This window comes from Monopterus albus, unplaced genomic scaffold, assembly GCF_001952655.1.
Source record: "Monopterus albus unplaced genomic scaffold, M_albus_1.0 scaffold98.1, whole genome shotgun sequence".
In the NCBI taxonomy this organism is placed as follows: domain Eukaryota; kingdom Metazoa; phylum Chordata; class Actinopteri; order Synbranchiformes; family Synbranchidae; genus Monopterus; species Monopterus albus.
Window position 1 is genome coordinate 3,325,122 of NW_018127978.1, and position 9,829 is coordinate 3,334,950.

The 9,829-nt window shown below is 40.6% G+C and overlaps 1 protein-coding gene across 1 annotated transcript in view; it reads left to right on the forward strand.

Annotated features, from left to right (window-relative positions):
• The window catches only part of LOC109965220 (nucleolar protein 4-like), a 204,323-nt gene that overhangs the window by 101,301 nt on the left and 93,193 nt on the right, over positions 1-9,829 (forward strand). Inside the window, exon 6 of the mRNA XM_020609068.1 lies at positions 9,632-9,788. Within this exon, the coding sequence (XP_020464724.1) occupies positions 9,632-9,788 (157 nt within the window). The remainder of the gene's footprint in view (positions 1-9,631; positions 9,789-9,829) is intronic.

The window sequence follows — 9,829 nt, forward strand, 5'->3', positions numbered from 1 at the left end:
GTTGCACTTTTGGGGGAGCATGACTGTGAATATATTGACATAGGTACCAAACTGCTATCAGATGGCTCAGCCTGGGCAAGGTGCTTAAAAGAGAACGGGATCTCAGAGCAGAGATACATGAATTTTGTGAGAAGAAAGGCAGGGATATCACAGAGCTCTCAGGTGCAGACTAGATGGTAGACCTGTCTTTTGCTGTTGATGTGACTGCGATGACTGAACTAAATCCCAAGCTGCAAGTCAAGGGCCTTTTTGTACATGAAATGTACAGCCTGGTAAAGGCTTTGATGAGAAAGCTGAAGTTTCTCTCAAGCCAGTTGGAGGGCAACATTCTTGTCCACATGCCCACACTGAAGGAAATCACACCATCAGCTGATCACCTCCACAGGTACTCATCCATGTTAGGGACACTGCATGGTGAATCTTCAAGATGGTTTGAAGACTTTAAAACTGTTGTAAGTGAAATGCACATGATTTCCTCTCTTTTCACTAGTAGTGTAGATAATGCAATCAGTGATGTCCAGCTTGAACTCATCAATCTGCAGTCTGACAAACTACTGGCAGAGCACTATAGGTCAGTATCACTGCTGGATTTCTATTCTTCTCTCAAAGAGGAGAGCTTTCCAAACTTAAGGGGCCATGCTTACAGGATGTTGGTTCTCTTTGGATCCACCTACATATGTGAACAATCAAACATTCTCAGTGATGAAGTTCAACAAATCCAGATACAGATCCTCTAAGTGATGATCACTTGTGTGCTGTTCTTTGCATATTCAACCTGACTTCAGTGCACTTGTTCAAGCCCAAAACAGGCTAGATTTCTCCCACTGAACAACAAAAAATAACTGAGGTAATGCAAACAATGCTGGGTGCTTTTATTGCTTATTGTGTGAAGTTTTGCACATTTTTGAAACTTTTTGTGAATGTTCATTAAATAGTGGTATTCTTTTGTCCATATTTTATTGTATCATTGTAATGTTTCATTTACTGTTTTTATAAAGAGATACTGTACATATTGGGCAGAACTGTAGGCGTATTGGTCCAGCCCTTGACAACTGTCAAAGTTTTTCATCAGGCCCCTTGGGAAAATGAATTGCCCACCCCTGGTCTAGACCTTACTTTGTAAAGTGTCCTGAGATGACTTTTGTTGTGATTTGGTGCTATTCAAATAAAATTAGATTGAACTGAATCACAACTTTCATAATCTGCACCACAGTCGTCGTTGTCGTCATCATCATTACTGTCAGTCTGTGTGGTGTGACTTCCACAGCTGAGCACAACATATCAATTTAGGAGAAAAAATATGCCAGCTGAGTTTATATGGACTGAAGAAAGTTTGATTTACTCTAACATACAATAAAGCTGCATTAACTAAGATTTTCCACAAATTCAGATAAATCAAGTAAATATTTGTCTAGAAGTGTTGTCTCCCTGCTGTACTTGTTGTAATTTGCAGTCAGTCCAACTAACTAACTGCAATGTTATAGTGTTTTGTCGTACCAGTGTGTGTTCCTGGATTAGCAAATGAAGTAATTTTGCTCAGTTCTGGTCCAGGCCACATGGTTTCTTTATGTTGGACATAACGCTGCAGTCCATGTTGCATTTTATTGAGATGCTGATAAAATTTACACCATCAACACAACTAGAAAAGCAGGGAGTTTGTTCACCTATCAAAGCATAACATGCAACTTCTCTTGTTTCACATATAACTCACGGTTACCTTATAGCATGTAACTTTGAACGTGATGCGATTGTGGCTGGAACATAAATACTGTACCAATATTACTGTTATTACAGGTATTTCCCCCATTGCGGATTTAATTATGGGAGTAATATTCTTGTCCTTGATTTCTTGATCTCTTGAATACTATATCTTGTCTTGTTCTTAGGTATCTTGATTTGTTCTCAGGGGTTAATTGTGGGAGGATCACTCTTGTTCTTGATTGTCTCTCAAATACTATATTCTGTTTGGTTTTAGGTACTTGGAATTTGTTTTCTCAAGATATTTGTGTAGTGCTTGTTCTTACGGTGTTTTGTTGCTGCTCTCTATTGCTGCTGGAACACAAGAATTTCCCCATTGTGGGATCAATAAAGTCCTTCCTACCTACCTACCTACCTACCTACCTACCTAACCTACCGAAAAAGCTCTGTGGGCTATACTCTGTACACACTAATATTACTGCTGAGCTGCCTGAATCTATAATCTATTACAGAAGGTGACAATCAATATGTTTATAAAAATGTATCAAATGACAATGTGAAAAGAGTCTTACAGTGTAGATTAAGTAAGAGCTTCAAAGCCAGTTATATCAACACTGTTCACTGCATTTTACACTTTGGGGGGTGAGCTTTTGCATTCATATGTGCATATGTTCTGTAATTAACTCCTCTGTTATGAAACGGACAGAACCAATGACAAATAGGGAGTGAAAGGGAGCAGAGCAGAGAGGGGGTGGAACGCTGCTGTTCATATTCTGTATATGCAGATGATGACAAGAGTTCATGACTGAGACCATTAACAAACAATGCACACACTCACACACAAGGAGAGACCTTTATCTGTCTTCAGTTTGCCTAACTGGGAGAAAATACTAATAAATATGTATTACAATGGAGAAGAGGAGAAGAAAGAGGGTGTGAGCAGTGGCAGGGAGGAGAAAGGTCCTCTGGTGGAGCAGCGCTTTGGTTCTCTACTGTGCTAAATATATGTTGTATTATTGATTTGTCATCTGCTTTTTGACTTTAGGCAGAAGTTTGATATTGGGCCAGTGATATTTTTTATTTTCTATTCTGTCTGTTCTTACTGAGAGTAAATTCCATTAAAAGACCAAATCTTAGTATTTGTTATTTTTGATTTGAAACACTGGCTCACAAATATTCATTAGGGCTCAGTAATGTCCTAAACCAACTGGCCACTGTGGTTTTTATTACAGGAGGTAACAATGCATTCATTAGGGATTATTTTCACTGGCAAATTAATCCTCCTTTGGTGCTCTACTGAGTATTTGTGGCAACAGGGCAATGTATTTGGGATTGAGCAAATATAACCTATAGTGTGTGTGTCCGTGGTAATGAAGGAACATCACTGTGCAATGCTATGGCTCACTACTGTTTTTAATAGTTTTTGGACAACAGTGGCTCTCTGTGGCACAGTGGAATAATCAGGCTTCAGCTACATACTGTACTGCAGACAGTAGTTGTTAATAGGATCAATTTGTAATTTGTTTTGGGTTTTTCATTAGGTCTTTGTCTATAAACGAAGTTTAAAATGTTTTTTCATGCCTTAAAATGTTATCAGCCAAAGAAAAGATTCTAAGCAGATAGTGCTTGCATTCAGTTCCCAGCGTTTGTCATAATTTAGGTTGTTTCTTGTCCTACACAATATATGCTCACTGTTTCTTTAATCAGCATGGAAAGTATTCTGGGGCTGTTAACTGGCCATGGGCAGATGTGTGAATCATGAATATATGAGACCCGTTTTTCATCTACTCCCAATTCCTTTTCAATGCCTATCATCATCATCTTATCTATATAAATGTTTATTTTTCTTCCTATTTGAATGAACATCTTATTGCCTACAAAAACACACTGAGAGCCACTGTACTGGAGTCGGATTCCTTGTGTTTTCAACATACTTTGCACGTAAAGATGATTCTTGTTGTGAATTGTCTGAGTCGGGAACTGCTGTCCTTTTCTCCTTCACTTTACCAGAGAAGATGCGCCTCCTTGTGACTACATCAGTGCTCATTTTTCAAGAGCCAGATGTGAAATGAGAACAATTTAACATGAAATACCTTCCACAGGTCTTATTTGAATGAGGTGGAGGTTACCCAGTCATTATACCATTGAGATTATTAATTGAAAATGATGATGATAGGCATTGAAAAGGAATTGGGAGTAGATGAAAAACGGGTCTCATATATTCATGATTCACACATCTGCCCATGGCCAGTTAACAGCCCCAGAATACTTTCCATGCTGATTAACACATAAAGGTGCATTTTCAGACAATAATGCAAAAACTTGCATACCTGTATGAAATTGAATGACCTGGAATGTGCACCATGAAATATTTAGAGTACTACAGTTTTTCCCACATTTCATATATCTGTGAACCAGTATTAGGCAGCAGTTGCCTAAACATTGTTTCAGAAAAACTGGGGCACTGTCCAACTCTGATTATTTGCCTTCTGATGATTTATATTCAGTGTGAACAGCAAAAAGCTGCATATAGATAGCTTTGAGGCTTTGAACTGAGGCATGTGTACGTCAATCATTTGAGAAATAGTGCTGCAGTAATATTTATGCAGGCTTTCATGAATGACAACCGTGCATAGAAAGCTTATAATCAAATAGGTAAATAGTTTAGTAAATGGGGAGTTGACTTAGTTTATAAGTCAAATAATGTGGAGTGTATTTGAAGCAGTGAAGACTTTCAACAATTAATTAATTGCTTAGTCATTCAACAGAAAATTAATCAGCATCTATTTTGATTGGTTTTTGATTCAACCTGCACACTAATGCTTGTTATCATTAAGCTAGCGTGTTAGCATCTTTTTGAGAAGGCCCTGGTTGTTCACCGTGGTGATTTTTGAATTGCAGTACCCACAGAAGAAGTTGGCATGTACTGAGAATGTATATTTCATCACACCGTGTCTGACTGCACGAGTTTGTAGGGTTTCAGTAAAGTGTGTCTCACCCAGCATAAAGCCGAGATTCTGAGCTTTCCCACAGAGCTGTCAGACATGCTAATCGACCCATCAGATGGGGCAGTATTGCCATGCTTCACCATGTGTAACTGCTTGGCCATCTTGCCAATTTTATATAGGCTTTGGAGCTCTGAGCTGTACTAAACCTAGCTTTTATCCTCCCTGGGTCACTCTGTGAGATGCTTGGTGTGTGTGTGTGTGTGTGTGTGTGTGTGTGTGTGTGTGTGTGTGTGTGTGCGTGTGTGTGTGTTGGGGGGATTAGCATTTAACCAGTGGTGGAAGAAGTTCTCGGATCTCTTCTCCACTTGTAGTTAAATGTACATATCTATGTTAATTAGTGGTTATTACACAGTCACGCACACGGAGGTACAGTAAAACCATAAACTAAAAGTTGAAATATATGACTAATTTAGCTCAAACTGGTGAAATATATCAAAATGTAAAGAAAAAAGTCATTACTGACTCAAAATATCATTTGGTCACCATGTGTCTATTTGGAGACTCCAGTTGTCCAGTGTGGAGAGCTGCCTGGTCCAGCTGTGGAGAGCTGTGAGTAATATCCTTACCAAATTGAAGCAGTTATTTGTTCGTATTTTGCTTACAACTTCACAGTGTCATTTATCCGGGAATAAAAAAGCCACATGCAGGTACTGCATTACAGTACCTGCATGTGGTCTGTATTATACAGACTATAATACAGTATATAATTTTTTGTATTACTTGCATCATGAGGACTGAAACCTGTTAACAGACTCACACTGTGAAGACTCGGCCATCCTTGTGGAGACCCAAAGCTAGTCCCCACAAGGAAATCACTGAATTTTAGGGTGGCAACATGGTTTAGGGTTAGGTATTAGGGTCAGGTGTTAGGAATTAGGCAAGTAGTGGTTATGGTTAAGGTTGGGATAAGTCTACAGGAAATGAATGTAAGTCAATGTAAAGTCCTCACAAGGAATGAAAACACAGCATGTGTGTGTGTGTGTGTGTTATTTTCCTGAATTCACAGGCCTGCTGCTCTGTTTTTTATCGCCTAAACTGTTTCTGACACTTTTACACAAAACTTTGTCGGGTTTCTTTTCTGCCAAGGTCTTATTTATTCACACACTCAGACACTGAGGTTCAGGAGCTACAGCTGTTTTATGTCCCATTCCTCCTGTCAGATCCTCTCATGCTCCATCAGATTGGATGGGAAGTGTCTGTGAACTTCCATTGGCAGGTCTCTCCACAGATGTTCTCATGGGGGTTAAGTCTGGGCTTTGGCTGGACCCCTCAAGGACAGTCAGAGACTCTGGTGTTGTCTTGGCTGTGTTCTTCAGGTGATTCTGACCAGTCCCCTTGCCCCTGCTGGTGAGAAGCACCTCCATAGCATGATGCTGCCACCACCTTGTTTCACTGTAGGGATGGTATTAGCAGGTGATGAGCACCAGTGACCATGTGTAGTATTGATAAGACCAGTTTGGTGCGTCATATTTCCAGTGTCACTGAGATTTTTTTGCTTGTTCATTAATCTTTTCATTGTTTACAGGTGTGTGTGTGTGTGTGTGTGTGTGTGTGTGTGTGTGTATATGTATAATTTTGTTTATGACCGGCCCATATCTGATAAGGGACTGAGTCCGTTTAGTATGATTTTTTGTTCAGCGCCAGTATAGGAAATAGTCAGCCCTTTTTGCATCTTTTTTGATTGAATACACCGATTTTGGTGGCTCCTCATCTTCTTTCTCACAGGAAGTGTTGCATTTTTCATTTCCAACATTTTGGTTTAAAGTGCCCATGGCATGCTCATTTCCAGCCATTTAATGTTTAATCTTGGGCACCTCTAGATTAACTTTGCACCTCTCATAACTGCAAATAATCTGTAATTATTTCAGAATAATAGAACCTGAGAGCCTATTCCTAAAAACAAGAGGACAGTTTGTAAACATGCACAACTCCTGTTGCTGGTGTTGTGTTGCAAGTGGACAGCACAATGATCCGCAACAGCATTAATTAATTTGAATTTCTCCTCCATAGATAAGTAAACAACAGTATATGTACCGATGTAACACTCTAAACAAGCAGGTAATTGAGAAACCCCATATTTTAACTGGCATAATGTAGACATAGTAACTTCTCCAGCTTTACAACAATTCTCTCTAACATTACAGAAACAAGGCATTAACAGGCTTTTTTTTTTTTTTAACCTAACATTATGCCCCACCGTGTAGTGGAAACATCACTCCCTTTCAAGTAGCTCCAAGGTTGGTAAATACAACCAGTGGTCGCTGTGTTTTCCCAGACATGACCATATATAGTCCCAAAGTAGTGAAATGAATTCAACAGGCAACAGCACCGACAATAACACCATTGATTGTTAGAATCATCATTAACCTACATCACATGCGGCAGACACACTGGCCTCACGCAGTCAAAACAAACAGGTACTGTGTTCCAGGGGAACCCAGCGTTGATGAGCTGATCATTCACCGCTGTGGGGGGCTTCACTGGCTGGCTGCTTGTACAACCTACGTAGGTTAGAACCGGTCAGGTAAAAGAGCGAGTCCCTGTGCAGGAACATTCCCAGACATGCAGTAACCTCAGGTCTTGTATTTGTTATGGTTGCGTCCCCCTCACCAGGAGGGTGAGGGAGAACTGGGGTAGGACTCAGTGTGCAAGACCCAGGTGCTGGTGAAAAAAAGGTGGTTTATTGGAAAAAACACAAACAAGGTAACAGAGTCAATGTCTGTGGCATAATCAGGCTGGACAGTACAAAAACAAGATAGGCTGAGGAGACCAGGACGCACAGGTGAGTGGACAAACTAACGCAGGAACCAGGAGAATAGGAGGATCTAGGACGGACAGGTGAGTAGACAGAACTACCAGGAGGATTAGCAAACGCCGTCAGGGAAGCAGAGTAGCGAACGAAAAAAGAAATCAACAGCACAGGAACTGTCAGCGTTGAAATCAAATTACGCATGCCTAAACACATGGAAACAACGTACAAAAGAAAACCACAGCACAGGAACTGCCAGCGTGGAAATCAAGAGACGTATAATACAAAAACCGAGTGGACCTGACAGTATTTTTCTCCACATCCTCTGATCACAGTGCAGCAGCAGGAGGTAAATTGTAACCACAAAACCGGGCGCAGTTGAAGAATTTCGCTTTACAATGGCACCTGTCGATGTCCGGCAAGCTCGCATGAACACTCCTGGAGAATATGACCATTCAAGGAAATTTTTTAACTATCACGTAAGACGTTCATTCATTAGAAAAAATGTCTGGCGAGTGAGAGTTTGCAAGATGTGTATAAACCAAGTTTCTTCTGCATAGAAGTAGTAGAACATACTGTAGGTACACCTAATTTTTTGAGCTTTAGGTCATGCCTGAGATGCTAATTCACCATTGTAGCACTGTAGATAAGTCAGAAAACAAGGAAAAGCATGTCATGGGCTCTTTAACAGAGGATGTCTGTGAGATGGAAGAAGAAGTCAGAGCTTAGAGGAAACCATCTCAGTGTGATGTTCTTGCTACCAGCGAGGCCTGCAGGTGCTACACACTGAGCAGCAGTTGGCATGTTGTTTGATTTGTCTGCCTGCCGTCTCTCTGCCTCATGTTGCCTCTTGATGTTTGGGTTAAACTGGTGGAGCAGCTGTCCTGGCTGCTCCTGTGCTTCTCCAGTAAATAAAGAAATTAAAAATAGCTTAAAACAGTGGGTAAACACAGTTTCATTCATGAGAAGATGGCTAATCAGAGTGTGGGTGGATTTATGCAGCACGCAAATTTCCAGGCAAAATGTAGCTTCTCTTTGAAAAGACAGTTGGCTTAGTTCTCCCCCACCCCCTTTCTAGAAGTTCTTTGTTGTTCTTGTCATGTTGACTTAAACAAAGTGTTTTTCCATTTCAGATTTTTTTTTTTTACCGTAATAATGTTGCTTGACGGAGAGGATCTACTGCCCCATATTGCTGCTACAGTCACTGTCTGTATAGTCATTTTTGACACCTCTGCAAAAGGAGTCTGTTTCATGTGGTGGTCTTCTCGTTCTCATACTGCTCACACTGTATGCAGGGAGCAGCTTCTGGCAATAACTACAACATTACCTGTAAGGCTACATGTCCTAAAGGGGAAGGTCTGGCCTGTAACAACTGTCTGTTTGTGAACCAAAGCTGCTGTGGGTACCTTCTCTGCCATAGCTCGCTAGCTTTAGCTGTAAAACAGAGCGGTACATGTTTGCCTGTAACTGCATCACCTTGTGGGATACTCTTGGCTTGTGTATTGAGTGCGCGGGCAGAGTGCGCACAAGTAGGAAGTTAGGTTCACAGGTAGTCAGGCGGTCCAGTGGTTTTGCTTGGGACGTGTACATTATTGGTCAGGCGTTTTTCAGCCCTGTTGCTTCCAGAGGTGATAAAATTTTTTCTGTATGTTGTCAGTGAAAAGAGAAATTCAAGAAAGGTAAAAAAAATGCTTCTGGAAGAAATTGCCAATCCTACCTTTAATTTGTGTCCATCTACAAGGACAAAAGCTCTGCTTAGATATGATGTTTTGCTCTGGCAATAAGTATTGTAGATTAAATAAGTGGCGTACAGTAAATACTCTAAACATTCCTCAGATTTACTCTTTTGTCTCCTAACCTCTTTTTAACTTCTGACTGAAGTAACTCACCACATTATCTAATTAATATTGGAGATAATTGTTGATTTGGTGATCCAGGCCCTTTGACTGTAACACTCACAGAATTTCTCTGTGGATCAAATGGCCAGCTAAATGCATGAAATATACAGTATACTGTAAAACTATGGGTCTTATTTGACTGTGTAATCCTGATGGTGTCTGGAGCTATAGTTGTAACCCTACACTAATGCAGTTAGATTACTGGAATAGTTGGATGTAAATGTAAAGAACAAGTTCAGATTTATAAACATGTGATGTGTTTCTTCTCTTCTGCTCAGGATGACAGTTCACTGAGCAGTGAGGAGGAGGAGGCAGAGATGAGCGAGCCCACATGGCTAACAGCTGATTTGGGAGCAGCATCTGACCTAAGCCCACCAAGCCGAGGAGAGAGGATGCGTCATAGTTCCCACAACACGCACAGCAAGGAGGATGACGGTAAGGGGCAAGAAAAAGTTTACCCATCTTTCCTGCCCTTT